Here is an 18,049-nt window from a genome sequence, read left to right on the forward strand (position 1 = left end):
TGGGCGAAAAAATAGATTTTATGAGGCTTAAATGAGGTACTGCGTGAAATCTGCCATGCTAAAGAAATCTAATCAAATGGATATTTCTTCTCATATACTATGAGATATGGCAAGGGTTGGCCGGTGAGGGTTGGCCAGCCCTAGATCTGAAAACCCAAAGAAGAAGAAGAAGAAACCATAAAAATTCAAAATATTATGAAAATATTATTAAAAATAGTGTCATGTTAGCGCCAGTCGTCCACGTTAAAATGGCTGGATGGAATTGATTGGATGGACTTAATTGGGAAGAAGTGAAAATATTTAGATTGAATTGGTAAATGTGCAATAAATTTATGAATTTTTGGATAATTTTCCTAAGCTTGGTGGTGATGTTGACGGAAATATTAGGGAGTTTCTAGGTACTCATAGAGGCAATTGACTCCAAGGTGAAGGTGAAGCCCAAAATCAATTCCCTAAGTCAATCAGAATTGCCAACCTAGAAGGCAAGTCTATGATAAAGACTCGGTAGATCGAGACCGAAGAAACCATGACTTTTCAACTGCAAGAACTTGAAATCACGATTCTTGTTCTTAGATTACAAATGATGAAACAAAGAGAGTTTTCGAGAAGATAGATGGGCGAAAAAAGAGATTTTACTAAGCTTAAATGAGGTACCGCCAGAAATTTGCCATGCTAAAGAAATCTAATCAAATGGAAATTTCTTCTCATATACTATGAGAAATATTTATTTAGATAGCTTTAAAATTATGTCCTTATGCATAGAAGAGATGTAATTCTTTCTCGAGTTGATCATGTTTTTCTCCATCACAGATTGGAAAAAATTTCTTTAAAATATAGACACGTGTTTAGTTAAATTTGCATATTAATAATGTCCCTAGTTTGGAACTCACACAAATCGATGTTGAACGACACGAAAGAAGGGCATAGTAATAGCACTTCCATTATTCTTGATTTGCAACAGTTAAAATTCAGAACGTTTAACACATGACGACATATTCAACTTGTATACTCCTAATCGTCATCGCTATATCTATAAATAACTTTCATTTAATTCCATCCATCTTAGGAACAGCCATTCGAACCAAAACCCAGCTTTCCTCCAGCAACATCGTACACAACTTCAAACGTTTTCTGCTGCGTATTACCATAAATGCCCAGATTACTATCAGCCCGATTTGGTGCAAAGGCGAGGCACACTTGCGAGGCATTCACGATGAAAAATATCCCGTTAGGGTCCAAATCGGCATCGACTCCCCCAGCGAAAGAGAATGTTATCAATGGGACCGTGATTGTACTCTCTTTGCTGAAGTCATAGCAAGTATCGAGAATGGGACGCGCCGGCGCCATCGTGTAATTCGCCATCGCACTCCTGAATGCAGTTCTCAGGGCACTGTAAGCAGTTGGAGGCAATCGGGTAATGACAGTTCCCGAGTCGATGATGGCGCCTCCACTTGAAAAAACGGTCGATGGTATTGATAGACGATTCCCTCCTACAGTGATTCCTAGGATACTTATTCCATAGAATTGCGAGCTTTGCGGAACTGTTGATAATGGCGTGAAGCTAACCGAGCTCACTGCCCCACCATCCTTACCGAAAGTCAAGTGGCCTGTGGAGCTAGGGGAAGAGGGCAAGCAGTAGGAGAAATACTTCCCATATTTGGCCGCAGTTTGTTCCACGATGGAGATCTTGTCATTCGAGAGTCCCATCAACCCTGCAGTTCTGCCGAAGAGGCCTTGGTTGTTCTGGCCGCAGCCGAATTCAAAATTGTCGATCGCCTCCGTCGGTGTTAGGGTCAACTTCTCGGTTGCAAAGAAGCCAATCGTTTGTGATTGGTCGCCGTACCGAATGGCATATAGACATGTTGATCCAGAGCATCCCGAACGACCTTAAGGTAGAGCACAACACAATGCTTTAGTTAGTTCTAGTTATTCTTTTGATGGTTTTTCACTCTTAGAAACCAAGATTTCTCGTCTATGCTTTAAGAACATTCTAGTAAGACATCATAAGTATCAAGTATCTCAAATGTGGTGGATTATTACCAAGTTGAGAACATGATGTCGTGTTGCACGAGACATTAGCATAGGATGATGATTGAGATGGGTTGAATATTGGTTCAGATTGAGTGTAGCAAGATCCAGCGCACGGTTCGCACTGGGTCCATGTGAGGCGGCTGCCGGTGTCAAATTCGAGAGTGAGGTCCTTTTTTGGCGTGCCGAGGCCGATTGTCACTACGTAATTGCCAGTGCCGATGGTGATGCCGGACTTTGCTGGAAGACTGGCTGTGGCCGAAGCTTTTAGGCCATCGCTGCCATTGGAGGATTGGGACTGAATCCACTTGACCCTTGATACGTCTTGAAGCAGGACTTTAGTGTGATTTAGGGGATTGAGGTCTTGAGAAAGTGGAGAGCATGGGCCATGCTTGTGAACTACTTCCAAGGTCGACTTTCGGCTGCTAGCTGAAAGCATGTAATGCGACAGTACGAGATCATGTGAAATAGTACGATGATAATGCATTTGTAAAAGAAAAGATGCATTTGTAAAAAAAAGTGTTCTACTTTTCCGGTCAACAAGGACTTGGTTTTGGATGACAGCTAACGGGGGACCAACTCCCTCCACTAAATGCAGCAAAAGACTTAGCTTTTTGGATGTGACAGATCAGTATGATTACCACCATTGCACGACCAAGTCTCTGCACAAAATGAAATTTGAACTGCTCGGCAACAGCTAATGCAAAAGAGACGGATGACCTGCCTTGTGTCTTCTTCTGATAATTCTCTTAATTCTTAATTTCCCCATTAATATGATCACACATTTATGGATTTGAACAGATAGTTTAAAGTGAAGCCTGCTCAATCAAAAGAAGTACTATGTACAAAATAGGAAGAATCCATGGTCACAGGTGCAAGGCATGGCTTTGTATGACTAAGTAGAGAGCGGTATACTTTTTCTCCGTCCTATGGTTCATGTTCGATTACCACGGGCACTGAATTGAACCAATCTTGTTCATGTTCTAGTTTGTTTCAGGATCCGGAAAATTCCATAGAGAGAGAGAGAGAGAGAGAGAGAGAGAGAGAGAGAAAGAGAGACCTTTGCTAGTGGAAGGCGAGCAAGAAGGAGACGGCAATAGAGAGCTAACTGACATAGTGTGGCTTGTAATCTTCCCGTCTACTCCATAAGGACAACCTTCGTGCACGAAGCAAACCATGAGGATATGGAGAGAGAGAAAGAGCCAAGCCCCGTTGAACACACACAAAAATGAGCCCTCCATCTATCTGAAAGAGAAAATATGAATTGCTTTGCCAATGAAGCTCTCTCGTTCAGCCTTTTATATAGGATTTTCGACCGGCAATTGAATCAGATTATAAAGCCATACACGTCATCCTCCTTAAAATAAATTACATCATCCCGTCAATTTGGTCATTTTTTTCTCTACCACTAATTAGTTGCTTTCTTCCGCTCAAATTCTGTTTTCTTGATAAACAACAACTATTGAGCACCATAGTCGGTCAAGTATCTGAAGAGCGAAACTAAGTTTTTCTCCAACCCAGAAAAGGGGACTCTAATCATACATCTGATTGGCAAGTCACTAATAATTTTTTTTTTTGGTAACCGAGGATCCGCCGAGGCCCCCTTTCGCTTACGCTATTCTGGGTCTCACGGTCCTCTGCGATGAAGGACTTACAATGACTATACCTTGGGGAAGACTAACATAGGACTCCAACACCATGGCCCCCCACTTATAACGCTAGCAACGCATGGATTTAAACGCTCGACCTCAACAATAAAGAAGAGACTCTAACACCAATGTAGTTGCCCACGGTTGGGTGGCAAGTCACTAATAATTCATATGCAAACTTAGCCAAAATTAAATATTAGTGATGTTGATAGTTGTAATCCACAAATCAATAATATTGTGACATCCTGAATTTTAGATTCTGATTTTGATTGGATAAGTTGGGATTTTCGTCGACGCGCTTATAGTGCTTTTCTCTAATGTGGCCACTCATGAGATAATTGGTTTATCCTGTGAAGCCATTAAGGGATTTTAATATAATAGACTTGAAAACTTGATCAGAAATTGACTATTCGACCATACTAGTCTGCAATGGTCATTACGACACAATTAAAAATCGATCGGAGACTGGAGATAAGTCGATTCGATTGAGATGTGTGATCAAACTGTGGTGATTCCACCTGATTGCAAAATTCTCATCAATTGGCACTAGATTGATTCGCCAATGTGTCGAAGAGGTACGTGTGGCTTGAAGAAAATTGACCACGAATCAATTACACAAAAATTTCTAAAAGTTACCCAGTAGGCTAAGTCACGCTAAAATCACGTCTGATTGAAATTAACCGCAAATTTAAATTCGATTTCAAAAATTGAAAGTTCTATTGTGTCATGAGTCATTTTAGGAACGTTGACTCACCTTTCGAGGAATTTTCGGCGAGTTCGAGATTTTTATGGAAAATCGATTTGGATGATTCGGAAAACGAACGGAAATTCGAATTGGCCAATTTGAAGGAATTTTTGGCATCGGGTGTGAGTAAAATAATGAAAGGAAATTTCGTGGGCTTTTTACGCAACAAATCAGACCTCGATTAGAGAAGTTTGTTTAGAAATCGAATTCCGAGAAAAAGGAAATAAAATTCGGAATTTAGAGAAATAGCTATTTTGCAACCCAAGACTTGTTATTTTGGGAGAAATATAGTGCAAGGAAGCAAGTGAAGACCAAACCTTTTACATGGAAATTTGTAGGACCAAATTTGGATAAAAATAGGATGTTTTATTTTTACTTTTTCCCCTCCTTCGGCCTCTTCAAATGGCGCATGTCTCTCCCTCTCTCTTTGCCGAAGCTGCCCACCCCCTTCGGTTTCTCTCTCTCTCTCTATTAATCGCATGTTCCTTCCCCCTTCCCCTTTTCAGTCTCTCTCTCTGGTCGCACACTTCTTTTCTTTTCTCCCTCTCAGCCGACCAAGCACTGCAGCTAGTCTTCTTTTGCCATTTTTCCTTTGACTTTTGGGGTTGTTCTTATCTCTCTCTCTCTCCCTTTCTGCTCGATCTAATTTGCCTGCTACCCCAATCCCCTTTAGTTTTCTCTCTGGCCCGCAGCTTCGGCGGTCCCCTGGCGGTTGCTGCTTCTTCTTATTTTTTTCATTTACCCGCACGTTTCTGCCCCCACCTAACCCCACCAATTTCCCTTCGGCTACCATCGCTCCATCTCTTTTAGTTGGTGTCTTTTTCTGCCACAAAGTCGAGCTCGTCCGAAGTCGCTCTAGCCCATCTGAAGCCCAAGAGTGGCTTCGTTTCAGCAAGTGTAGCCACCACAACTCGGCCCAGTTCATGGCCATTCTAGTCACGGCCTGCACCCCCGCCCACGGCCCTACTTGGCAGTCCCGCTTTGGAGGTTGTTGTTCCTCGCCGCATCCCCATCGTTTTGATCCGGATCATTAATCAAGTGAGTTTAACTCACTAATCTTCGCTTAGTAATTTAATGACATTTAAGGATTGATTAGTTTAGACTAAGCTTGGTTTAGTGATTAGTTAGAATGAATTAGTGAATTAGTTAATTATCGATGCATGTTAGGTGATTAGTTTAGTGCAATTAGAGCCTAGACAAGTTCTAGTATTTATCTAGAGTGGTTCGGAATTTTTTTGAGCTTGTCTCGGCTTTTAATTAGGCTTTATGGTCCTAAGTTGCTATTTTTGGAATTAAATAATAAATTTCTGTAATTATTTAATTAATTAATTATTTTTCGGAAATTAGACCGGGATAGCTGGTGAGGAGAATTTTATACTGATTGCAGTGGGGTGATCTGTTTATTTAATTGACTATTATTTTGTGCAAATTGAGTGTGATTGTGTTTGTGGGTAATTATTTCAAAAATATTTAATTTCAATAATTAATTAGAAAATCACTAAGCGTCGATTTACAGCACAAAAAATGAATTTGTGGACTGTTGAATTAGTGAGATTTTAAAAAGGGGAAAATATATTATATTTTTGGCTGAGGTCGATTGTGTACCTACGCACGATAATTTTTATCGGGTATTTTTAACATGAAGAAAATAGACCAGGAGATTATTTTCATTGAGGAAATTAAGTGAGAAGGGAGTGGATAATCGTGTGTTGGTTAAGAGAATGCATCTCCCGCTATGTGTCGGGTGAGCGATGCTTTTGTGTGACGGATAAATCCACCGTGTGACGGATAGATCTACTTTGTGTCGGTTAAATCCGCTATGTGACGGATAAATCTGCTGTGTGACGGATAAAATCACTATGTGATGGTTATTTGCTATGTGCTGGGTAGATCTGCTGTGTGACGGATAGATCCACTATGTGATGGTTGGATTTGCTATGTGACGGTTATATCGTACCTGTGTGACTGTAATCAATTGAAATGCATGATAGGTCGTGCAGTTGTGACAGTGCTCAATTGGAATATATGATCAACTGAGATGTGGTGATTGATGGAGATAATGATTTGGGATGCTCCATTTGATCGAGTGATATTACTGCACTTATGTGTTATATAAATTGTACAGATGTGCAGGAAAGAACTGAGGTGAGGTAAGTCTTTCGATTCGTGCTTGTGCTTAGGCAGCCCTTAGGGCATATTTGCTTCCTAGTCAGGTTTTAGGGGGTGAACTTGCTGAGACATCATCTCACTGGTTATTGTATAACCATTTTTAAGTTTCTAGGATGAAGAACCCGGAGCTTGAGGTGGAAGGGTCAGGAGCATGGATGGCTCATAAGTCCTTTTTGAAGATAGACTTACTAGACCCTAGTGTTGACCTCTAATTTTTTTTTTTTTTTTGATGACCCGAGAACCGCCGTCAGCCAGCAGCCTAGACGTAAGCCTGGGGTGGACTAAGCCACCACCATAGACCCAGCCGCATTTGAGTCGTGCGAATGCGACGCCTCTGGGATTCAAACCCCTCCCCTTCGTGAGGGGGAGAGGACCCGAAGCCAACTGCGCCACCCTGGGTGGTGATTGTGTTGACCTCTATTTGTAAACCTGATTGTTTGTAAAAGTTGTACTAATTGATTTGAAAATTGTGATCCTACTTTTCTAACCCATCTTTGTGTTGTCTGGGGAATAGTAATTCACTTTTGCATGTGCATATTAAGATGAAATGGGTTGGCGACGCATCCTGGGACGTCGCTATTTAATCGACCATTGAGGGATGGGCACATGCTCGGAGGATCGGGGCGTCACAAATATAGTTTGAGAGAGTTTCCCCAATTAGGGTTCTAGGAAAACATGACCCAAAATAAAATTAAAGGGAAAAAATTATAGACTCCACTCATGTATTACTATGATTTTTATGCCACTAAACGAGAAAATTCAAATGTACAAAATATGCACAAAATAAGTATAACGAGCGGTTAATTAAGCACCAAGATACGTACAAAAAAAGTGTAATGAGTTGAGAGTGCTATGTTGAATGAACAAATAGGTGAAAAAAAGAATATATTGTTACTTAATGATTTGATTATGTTGAACGAAGACCTTCAAGTGCTAATGGGAGGAGCAAGAAATGGAGACTCGCATCACAAGGGATCATGGAAGAATTAATAGAGAAGAAACCGAGAAGAATGATATAGAGCACTTCAAAAGATTGTATAGTAAGCATTAACTTAGTAGGATAATTCTTGATTTGTCCTTATTTGATTGAATTTCTAGATTATCTCATTAAGATTTTAGCTCATATCGTTCATGTTTTTAGTAGTTATACTATCAGGGAACTACATATATTGGTGTTAATGCATTTTTTCATGTTGATGCCAAAGATTACCTACTTTTAGTGATAGACTTAATTTTTTTTTTTTGGTCAGAAACGGAAATATTTCATTAAGTAATTAAAGATGAGGGGTCCGGTAAATAGGCATTATTACATAAAAGGTCCAACAAAGTTTGAGGAGGGGACAAGACCTAATTCAGAGACAAGTAATTTTTCTTGTGAGCTTTGGCTACCCAGTTTGCAACAAGGTTGGCCTCTCTAGAGCAATGGACTATCTAAACATTTGAGAAGGCTCGCATTTTTTCCTTGCACTTACTGACAAGAGGTTGAGTTTCCCAACTCAACCGATCTGAATTGTTCATGGCTTTGACTAGTTGCAAGCTGTATGACTCAATAATAAGCACTCCGTTTCTTTTAGAAAAGAAGTACCATAAAGCTAGGGTTTCAGCCATCAAAGGGAAGAAGCTCTAATTGATTCAGTTGCTCCTCCCACCATCCTCCCCCCCGAATCTCGACAGATGCAAGCTATGGAGTTCCCTAACGAACCAGGTATGTATGTTCCATCTATGTTGATCTTCAAAGCTCCTTTTGGCAATGGAATCCATGTCTGAGATGGTTCGGCTTCACAATTTCCAGATCTACTGATTTCATGAATCCTCGAGCTAGCAGCGTGTCAATTGTCCAAAGCTCGGTGTCGAGGTCGTAGCTCTCTGCTTCCTGCTCTACTTTTTGAATCGGTGTCTCCTTCAGCTTCCGGTGTGCTATTACCCTTTCTCGGCTCACCGCTTGGCCCAAGGCGCAACTCTCCGTTCGACTCACCTTCTCTCCTTTCGGATCTGTCAACTTCTCTAGTTCCTTGCGCTCATGTACTAGATCGTTGCTCCCCATTCAGCCCTCTATTCTCACATCCGCCTCCTTTGCACCCAGATCCACAAACAACTCGATGGTTCGAGGTCTGAGCCAAGGTCGTTCCTCTTCGCTTCTTGCTCTACTACAAGTTCTGGCGTTGACTTCTGCTTCAAGCGCTTTGTTACCCGAGCTTTGCTCACCACTCGGCCTAGTCACATCTCTCCGCTCAACTCACCATCTCTACTTCCCGATCTATCATATGTTTTGGCTCCCGGCACTCGGTTACCAAGTTGCGGCTCACCGCCCGGTTCTCTGTTCCCCTGTTGCAGCTCTTCATTTGGCTCATTATTACCTGTTTGGGGTACTCTACCTCATGATTTGGCGGCAACTTTGTTTCTAGATTCACTCGGCCTTGGATTCCATCGGTTGTAGATTTTTAGTGCCGCATGTGCTGAATCAATGATGACCGACACCTCTGGTTCTTTACCCCAAAAGATGGCCTGGTTTTGGGCTTTCCAAATATTCCACAACATTGTAGCCACCAAGTGTAGGTTTGAAGAGTTAGTTCCCTTCTCCTTGAGTTTACAGAACCATTCTTCTATCCTTGTCAAGCCTTGACTTGATATCTTGATGTTCAGCATAGGATCGTCCCATATTTGTCTTGTCCACGAACACAACATGAAGAGATGTTCAACCGTTTCCCTCTCATAATTGCATAATGGACACATGGGTTCAGGTAATATTTTCCTTCAAAACAAGTTATCCTTCGTTGGGAGAGCATTTTGGCTTAGATTCCACATAAAAATTCTTATCTTGGGTGGAGTGTGTAAGTTCCAAATATCTTTCCAAAGTGAAGGGGGAGGTTGGAACAAAGTTGTGGCTTGGGTCACCTGACATTACTTTGTATCCTCTTTGATGTAGTTATACCCACTTTTTACTATATATTTGCCTGCCTGAGTGTCGGTTCATACAAGTTGATATGTTTCTGTTTGAAGCTTAATTGGAATAGTCAAGATTTCTTCAGTTAAATGTTCATCAAAGTGTGCTACTATGGTCATTTCATCCCATCTGCCTTGCTCTTTATCTATAAGTTTTGATACTAAGGAGGGTTCATTAACATTTACTAAACCCTCAATAATACCTCTTTGTAGCCATTTATCTTCCCTGATTTTAATCTTAGATCCATTTCCTACTCGCCACATGACTTGGGATACTATCGAATCCCTCCCTAAGACCAGGCTTTGCCATCCCCATGAAGGTCAAAGGCCCTTTACTGCATGCCAAAAGTCCGTATGGGGATAATATAGTCCCTTAAACAATATGCTCCTAAGAAAAGATGAGTGTTGACCCAGCAACTAAGCCTGCTTCCTTAGCATTGCCTTATTGAAAGAAAGAAGATCTTTGAAACCCATGCCACCTTTATATTTCCTGGTCTTTAAGATATCTCATCTCTTCCAATGAATGCCTTCTTTCTTATCATTAGTCTTCCACCAAAATGAAGCAATTTTCTATTCAATAGCCTTGCAAATGGAAACCGGGATTTTAAATACTGACAATGTGTACTTAGTAACACTTGAACCACTCTTTTCCAGCTTTAGAGAGTAGCTTCTCCTTCCAACTTTCCAATTTTGAGCTGATTTTCCTAAGGACCCATGCAAACATTTCTTTTTTCAACTCGCCTCAATTTGAAGGAATACCCAGATATTTGCCAGTTTTGTCAATAATAGGAACCCTCGGCATATTATCTTTGAAAGATTGAGGGTAGCCCTTACTAAAAAAATATGCCCAATTTATTCAAATTAATCTCCTGTCCAGCAGTTAGGCAATATTGATTCATAATCATGGCCAAATTTTGACATTCTAGAATGGTGCCATTCATGAAAAAAAAATGAATCATCTGCAAATAATAAGTGAGAAAAAGTAGGACATCTTCGATTTAGCCTTATCCCTGTAATAGTATCATTATCCACAGATTGCTTCATCAATGAAGACAAGACATTTGCCACAATAATAAAGAGATAAGGAGATAAGGGATCCCCTTGCTTGAGCCCTCTTGAAGGTTGAAAGCACGGAAGAGGTTCTCCATTGAATTTAATGCTAAATGTGATTGTAGTAATACATTGCATTACCCATCTCACCCATTTCACATCAAAACTAGTCTTTAGTAGGCATGCCTCCAAAAAATCCCATTCCACTCGATCATAGGCCCTCTTCATATCTAATTTAAGAACTGCTTGGAATTTCTTTTCTGCTTCTCATTCTAATTTGATGCGTACCTCCTAAACAATAAATATGTTATCCTGCATTTGCCTCCCGCCTACAAAGGCACTTTGTTCTTGTGCTATAATTTCTAGTAATAGGGGTTTGAGTCTATTAGCCAGCACTTTCGAGATAATCTTGTAGCCAAAATTGCATAAGCTAATTGGACGATGCTGATCCAATCTCTTAGGATTTGGAACCTTCGGGATAAGGGAAATATTTGTTTTATTTAGAGTTGGTGAAAGAGAGCCGGTGGTTAATAAGTGCTCCACCTCCTTTAGAATGTCCCATTTAATGTCTTCCCAGTGATGATAATAGAACAATTCATTAAGACCATCTGGGCCGGGATCTTTAGTGGCTCCTGGCTGAAATGTTGCTTCTGTGACTTCTTCTAAAGTAACTTCAGCAAGTAACATTTTGTCCGTATCATCTATTACTACTGCAGCTATTTGGTCCACCATTGATGAGAGTAGAGTTTGGCAAAAATAGAAAGTCATCATTGATCAGAAAAATTGATAACTTGAAGGGAATCAACAACATGAAGGTTATCGATGGGAACCCTCACCAAAACTTAGGAAGTTGATCAATATTGTCCTCGACAGTGAGCAATCGATACTAAAACATAACTATAAGGTGGTTATGTTTATTGCCGCTATTTTAGGAATTTTATAACTTCTTGTAGATAAGTGTTGCAAGATAATAGGAGATAGTGTTACTTGTTGTAATCGCCAATAGAATTAGGAAACTATTTCTTTATTCAAATGTAGTAATTGTTATATGCATCCGTCTATACAAAAGGATAAATACCCCAAGTGTATTTATTGTAAAATCACAATTAATCATCAAGAATGGGCACAAGACATTGCAAGTGCCATAACTTTTATACAATGCTCACTAGAGTACCATAACTTTTTTTTTCCTGAGTGTATAACTTCGACAAAAATGTTCACTTAAGTGTCATAACTTTCAGTTGATCACTTAAGTGACAAAATTTTTAAAAAAGATCTGCCCAAATGCTGAAAACTAGATGTAGCATGGCAATTGTGGTGAACGTTTTTAAAAAATTATAGCACTCAAGTGATTAATTGAAAAGTGATATGACACTCAAGTGATTGAAAAAAAAAGTTATGGTACCCAAGTGAACATTGTACATAAGTTATGGCACTCAAGTGAAAAAAAAAATATATTGTGAAATTTAATTGAGTATCACACGGATGTTATGATATTTGTGACATCTTAAACAACATACTCCCAATGTACTTTTATTAGTTTATTAATGTCAATGTCTTTTTAACTTCTATCATTTACAGTCTTTTATCTTTAAATTCATTGTTCTTCTTTTTTTGTTAGGCCAATTGCATTCCTATCTAAAATCACCATTGAATTCGTTTCATCAAAGAACCAAAGTTTAACTTTTGGATGAAAGATTTTTCACTACTTGGGTCAACACCCATTTCGAGCAAAATATTTTTTAGCACACTTAGTGGGATGAATTTTGTTGATGAGGAGACTATGATGCAAGAACAAAAAAATCAATAGGAGTTTAATAATACTATTAGCAACAACAATCTAGTGCCACAAACTTGTGACGAAGTTGATGCACATTCGAAATCTTCAGCTACTGGGAGAACAGCGTGAGGAAATCAACGAGAAGCAGTTGAGCTTCCAAGACATCTCACTGAAGAGCATTTAATGAATGTTGCTTCAAATTTCAGTATGGTGTCAACCATGAGAAGATTTCTTGAAGAATAATAGAATGACATGGTCGACTACAATGTAAGTCACATGTCGAATATGGTCAAACCAGTGATCATCAATGTTGTGAATGGTACTGTCAAAGCCAGGATCATCCAATCAACTACTACAATTCCAAGCAAATTCAGTGGTAACAGGGTACATTTATAATCTCTCTCCATTTATTGATGCTAATAATATTGGTTAGAGTAGTCAACCCCTATAAGAATTATGCAAAGGCCGCAATCTTCTAAACAATGATGGAAAAATGAAAATAACCAACTTAAAACTAGTCTAAATACTATGAATGATAATAATAATTGGGCAATCAAAATGTTCAACATAACATGCCTTTTTTTAATGTGGAAAATGTTAGGGCAGTTAAACCAATACAAATTTTCGATAATGTAAGGCTAGCCATACCGCCAGATGATTGACAAATTCCTCATAGGCCAAATTTGACGATTGATGCCAATGTGGATAATTAGGCTAGATCACAGTCTCTGCCTAGGGGGGAAAAGATGGTCAACCTTGTCGACAATGGATTGAACAAGTGGATGATGTTGTATTACAATACTTACGAACTTATAGAAGGGTTGTTAGACTAGTTTATAGCAAGCCACATCTTGATAAGATCGATACCATACCCTATTCTAGAGGATTAAGACTTCTAACTTTGCCTTTTTCACTAGCGATAATGAACAATTGACCATTGAACACATCGGTCAAATTATAGCCTAGAGTGGGGAGGCATAAATAAATGAATTTCTAAGACCTATATTATTTCCTTTGTCTTTATTATTCATGACAAAATTCTTTTGGCCAAAATTTTTCTTGTAAGTTTGAGTCTTTCGAGTTTCTTGACTTACCTTATAATTAAAATACTAATGCAATACTTAAGTTTGAAAATTTATGCCTAGCGAAACTATTTTGGAGGAATTCATATATCGAGATTTCTTTTCAGGAGATTCAATCTAGACAAATTTGTTTTCAAAGCTACCAAATTCTTTTAAGGGGATTGATGAGGGAAATTGTGCTACCGTTGCTGATAGTGACGTGAAGAAAGTTCAGGGTTCAAAGGGCGTCCACATGGTTTGAATTCCTATCTGTGGAGCAATTTTATTACTTTACTCGTTGAAAAGGATGTCCAGGCAGCTCGCAGGAGTCGAGTTCTATCCGAGAAACGACGAAATATTAGAACTACCCAGAGATTACGCTTTTAATTAACTTTTCAATCTTTAATATATACTATTAGGTCATTAAATATTTAGTTGATTATGTTTCATTTCTATTAGTTATCCAATTAGGAAATTAGGTACGCCAATTTCTCTGCATATATATCTTTGTTAATGTATTTAATTTGTTAGCTTTTGATTATGAATTTATATTGAGTTTATTAAGTTACTACCAAACTTCGGGATTTCTCCCCATTTCCTGTGTATTTTTAACTGATTTCCTTCCCTTTCTATAATTTAAAACCTATTTTGACCGTCTTTTGTTATGCGCTTCCATTCTGCATCAGTTTCAATTTATATTAGCGATAGGTTTCACATGTTTGAATGAGTGGAAATTTACATTTGTTTGAGACAGCCTATGTAAAAAGGGATTTAATTAATAGGAAGATTAAAGATATTGAACTCTTAAAAAGCTTGGCAAATTCGACCAGTGGGGATATATTTACATATGTAGACATTTGGAACATAGTTGACGTGTCATTGATTTTAGGTGGCGGGGGAGCTTTCTCAATCAATCGAACCTATTCCCAAAACTAAGACCAATGTTAAAACATGCAAGCAGGATTTAAGGAGATAAGTACATTAAGAGTGTTATAACTTTCATATATTGCTCGTTTGAATGCCATAATTTTTTTTTTATTCACTTGAGCACCACAAATTTGAAAAATCAATTACTTAAGTGCCATCGGCGATTTGTCTTGCCGAAAAAGTCGATGTGGCATTAATTTGCAATGTACATGGCATGTCAGAAAGTTGAAGTTGGCATTTGAGAAGGCAAACAATGTCACTTGAATGTCTGATTGAAGGATAGCAAAAGTTCCAATAACTTCACGAATAATCATTTCAATGCCATAAATTTTTAGAAGTGAAAACTAGGTTCATTAATTTTCAAAAAAGTGATCACTTAAGTGACAAGAAGAGAGAGTTTGGAAACAGCATCGTCTAATTGGGAAAGATTTTTAAAAAATAGCAAGAAACGACAATGTTTGTTATATTCTTGCATGCTGGACAAAAATTTCCATGTTGAACTTCAGTTTATTTTTAAAAATTTCACGTCGGAATGGAAAGTTAAGAAAAAAATTCACATATGACGATTTGCCAGAAATGACACTCAGGTGATCGGTTTTACACAGATATGGCACTTAAGTAAATGAAAAAAGTTATGGCACTCCAAAAAGTTTCAAGATTTAGATTCCGTTTGTTTCCCGAAAAATAAATGAATTGAAAATATTTCTCTAAAAATGATTATTTGTATCGCTTGAAACAACTAGTTAAAAAAATTTTCCGTTATCGATAACAATTTATACTTTAATATTTTTTATGGATGTTAAAAAAGCTTTTGTTCGTTCATTTTTAATCAATAAAAATAATAATCTTTTGGAAGATAGTTTTCAAATTATTTATTTTCTACAAAATAAACATAGCCTAAATCAATAAAAACGATCATCTTTGGGAAGATAGTTTTCAAATGATTTATTTTCTACAAAATAAACATAGCCTAAATCAAGTACTTCGGAGAGAAATTTAGAGATGAAAATACAATAAGAAATAAAATGGGGATGTGACCCCATGAGCAAAAGCCCTGTCATGATGAATCCTGCGATGTATTGGTGATGAGTATATAACGCAGCTTGAGTAGTAAAGTCTTGTGCTATGAACGCATAAGCAGGTAAAGAGTACATGTGTTGAGCTACCAAGGAAGTAATAACACCTAAAGAGGCTAGAGCAAGGCCTAATTGAAAATGAATCGAATTATTGATTGTGTCATAAAGACCTTTATGTCCACGATCCTCCAGACGTAGAGTGCGCAGGGCTTTCAATAGTAATTACTATTTTTTGATAAGCTTATCGGTCGATGAAATTGTAGGACTATATGATTCGTCAGAAAAAGGCATGATAGCTACTTTTTTCCGTATAACAGGCTGCATAATCTCGAATGTTATCAGTTCCGGTACGTAGACCAAATAATACAATGCAAGCAAAAGTTCCTAGATTCATGGAGATATAGAACAGCATATAAGTTATCATGCTCGCATATCCACCATTTGAGTCTCCAACAATTATTCCAATATGGAATTCAAAGGGATCAAATAGGAAATGATACTTTGAATCATAGAACGATAATGAAATATACGATCAACCAACATTTATCGAATTTGAAAAAGAGTCGAAGAAATGGTTCAATCCTCTTATTTTTATTTCTCGAACCGAGAGATCCGTGAATCGGGATCCTAATGCATATAGATACAAATGGTCCAATGGGAGCAAGAATTTCCAGGAACATTTGGAACATTTCGTTTCTAAGCAGAAGAGCCGTTTTCAAGTAGTCTTCGATCGATTACGTATTAATCAATATTCGATTGATTGGTCTGAGGTTATCGACAAAAAAGATTTGTCTAAGTCACTTCGTTTCGTTTTGTCCAAGTTACTTCTCTTTTTGTCCAAGTTTCTTCTTTTTTGTCTAACTCACTTCCTTTTTCTTTGTGAGTTTCGGGAATACCCCCATTCATAGGTCCGAGATCCACGTCTATGAATTGAAAGGTCCGAATGATCAACTCGCAATCAGTTGTTAGAATCAATAGGTCTTCAAATCGTTCATTTGAAAAAATGGAAACCATTATTATTGGATGATCATGATACTTCCCAAAAATCGAAATTATTGATCAATGGAGGAACAATATCACCATTTTTTTTCAATAAGATACCAAAGTGGATGATTGACTCATTCCATACTAGAAATAATCGCAGGAAATCTTTTGATAACACGGATTCCTATTTCTCAATGATATCCCACGATCAAGACAATTGGCTGAATCCCGTGAAACCATTTCATAGAAGTTCATTGATATCTTCTTTTTATAAAGCAAATCGACTTCGATTCTTGAATAATCCACATCACTTCTGCTTCTATTGTAACAAAAGATTCCCCTTTTATGTGGAAAGGGCCCGTATCAATAATTCTGATTTTACATATGGACAATTCCTCAATATCTTGTTCATTCGCAACAAAATATTTTCTTTGTGCGGCGGTAAAAAAAATACGCTTTTGGAGAGAGATACTATTTCACCAATCGAGTCACAGGTATCTAACATATTCATACCTAACGATTTTCCACAAAGTGGTGACGAAAGGTCTAACTTGTACAAATCTTTCCATTTTGCAATTCGATCCGATCCATTAGTTCGTAGAGCTATTTACTCGATCGAGACATTTCGGAACACCTCTAACGAGAGGGACAAATAGTCAATTTGGAAAGAACTTATTGTCAACCTCTTTCGAGATATGAATCCATCGATTCGAAGGGAAGAACTTGTATCGAGTATCTCAATTTCAATTCAAACATGGGTTTGATTCACACTCCATGTTTGAGAAATATTTACCATCCGAAAAGAGGAAAAACGGAGTCTTTGTCTAAAGAAATGCGTTGAGAAAGGACGGATGTATAGAACCTTTCAACGAGATAGTGCTTTTTCAACTCTCTCAAAATGGAATCTATTCCAAACATATATGCCATGGTTCCTTACCTCGACAGGTACAAATATCTAAATTGGATATTTTTAGATACTTTTTCAGACCTATTGCCGATACTAAGTAGCGAGTCAAAAATTTGTATCCATTTTTCATGATATTATGCATGGATCGGATATATCATGGCAAATTCTTCAGAAAAATTCTGTCTTCCACAATGGAATCGATAAGTGAGATTTCGAGTAAGTGTTTACATAATCTTCTTCTGTCCGAAGAAATGATTCATCGAAATAATGAGTCACCATTGATATCGACCCATCCGAGATCTCCAAATGTTCGGGAGTTCCTCTATTCAATCCTTTTCCTTCTTCTTGTTGCTACATATATCATTCGTACACATCTTCTCTTTGTTTCCGAGCCTATAGTGAGTTACAGACAGAGTTCGAAAAGGTCAAATCTTGGATGATTCCATCATACATGATGGAGTTGCGAAAACTTCCGGATAGGTACCCTACATCTGAACTGAATTCTTTCTGGTTAAAGAATCTCTTTCTAGTTGCTCTGGAAAAATTAGGAGATTCTCTAGAAGAAATACGGGGTTACGCTTTGGCGGCAACATGCTATGGGGTGGTGGTCCCGCTTATGGTTTCAAATCAATACGTTCTAAGAAGAAATATTGGAATATCAATCTCATCGATCTCATAAGTATCATACCAAATCCCATCCATCGAATCACTTTTCGAAAAAGACGAGACA

General features: G+C 38.2%; 1 protein-coding gene across 1 annotated transcript; it reads right to left on the minus strand.

Annotated features, from left to right (window-relative positions):
* Window positions 1–897: 897 nt before the first annotated feature.
* Window positions 898–3,321, minus strand: LOC104429779 (aspartyl protease family protein At5g10770-like). Its single transcript, XM_039316613.1, has 3 exons — window positions 3,089–3,321; window positions 2,041–2,457; window positions 898–1,886 (listed from the first exon to the last, which is right to left on the minus strand). The coding sequence occupies exons 1-3, from the start codon at window positions 3,267–3,269 to the stop codon at window positions 1,063–1,065; spliced, it is 1,422 nt and encodes a 473-aa protein (XP_039172547.1). The 5' UTR covers window positions 3,270–3,321; the 3' UTR covers window positions 898–1,062.
* Between the last annotated feature and the right edge of the window lie 14,728 nt (window positions 3,322–18,049).

Source organism: Eucalyptus grandis, chromosome 7, assembly GCF_016545825.1.
Source record: "Eucalyptus grandis isolate ANBG69807.140 chromosome 7, ASM1654582v1, whole genome shotgun sequence".
Classification (NCBI taxonomy): Eukaryota; Viridiplantae; Streptophyta; class Magnoliopsida; order Myrtales; family Myrtaceae; genus Eucalyptus; species Eucalyptus grandis.

Excerpts from the sequence above, each read along its gene's own strand:
- LOC104429779 (XM_039316613.1), bottom strand. The coding sequence starts at position 3,269 with ATGGAGGGCTCATTTTTGTGTGTGTTCAACGGGGCTTGGCTCTTTCTC. Across the intron at positions 2,458-3,088 it reads CTCGCCTTCCACTAGCAAAG|CTAGCAGCCGAAAGTCGACC; the intron begins GTCTCTCTTTCT and ends ACATGCTTTCAG. Across the intron at positions 1,887-2,040 it reads GACATCATGTTCTCAACTTG|GTCGTTCGGGATGCTCTGGA; the intron begins GTAATAATCCAC and ends CTCTACCTTAAG.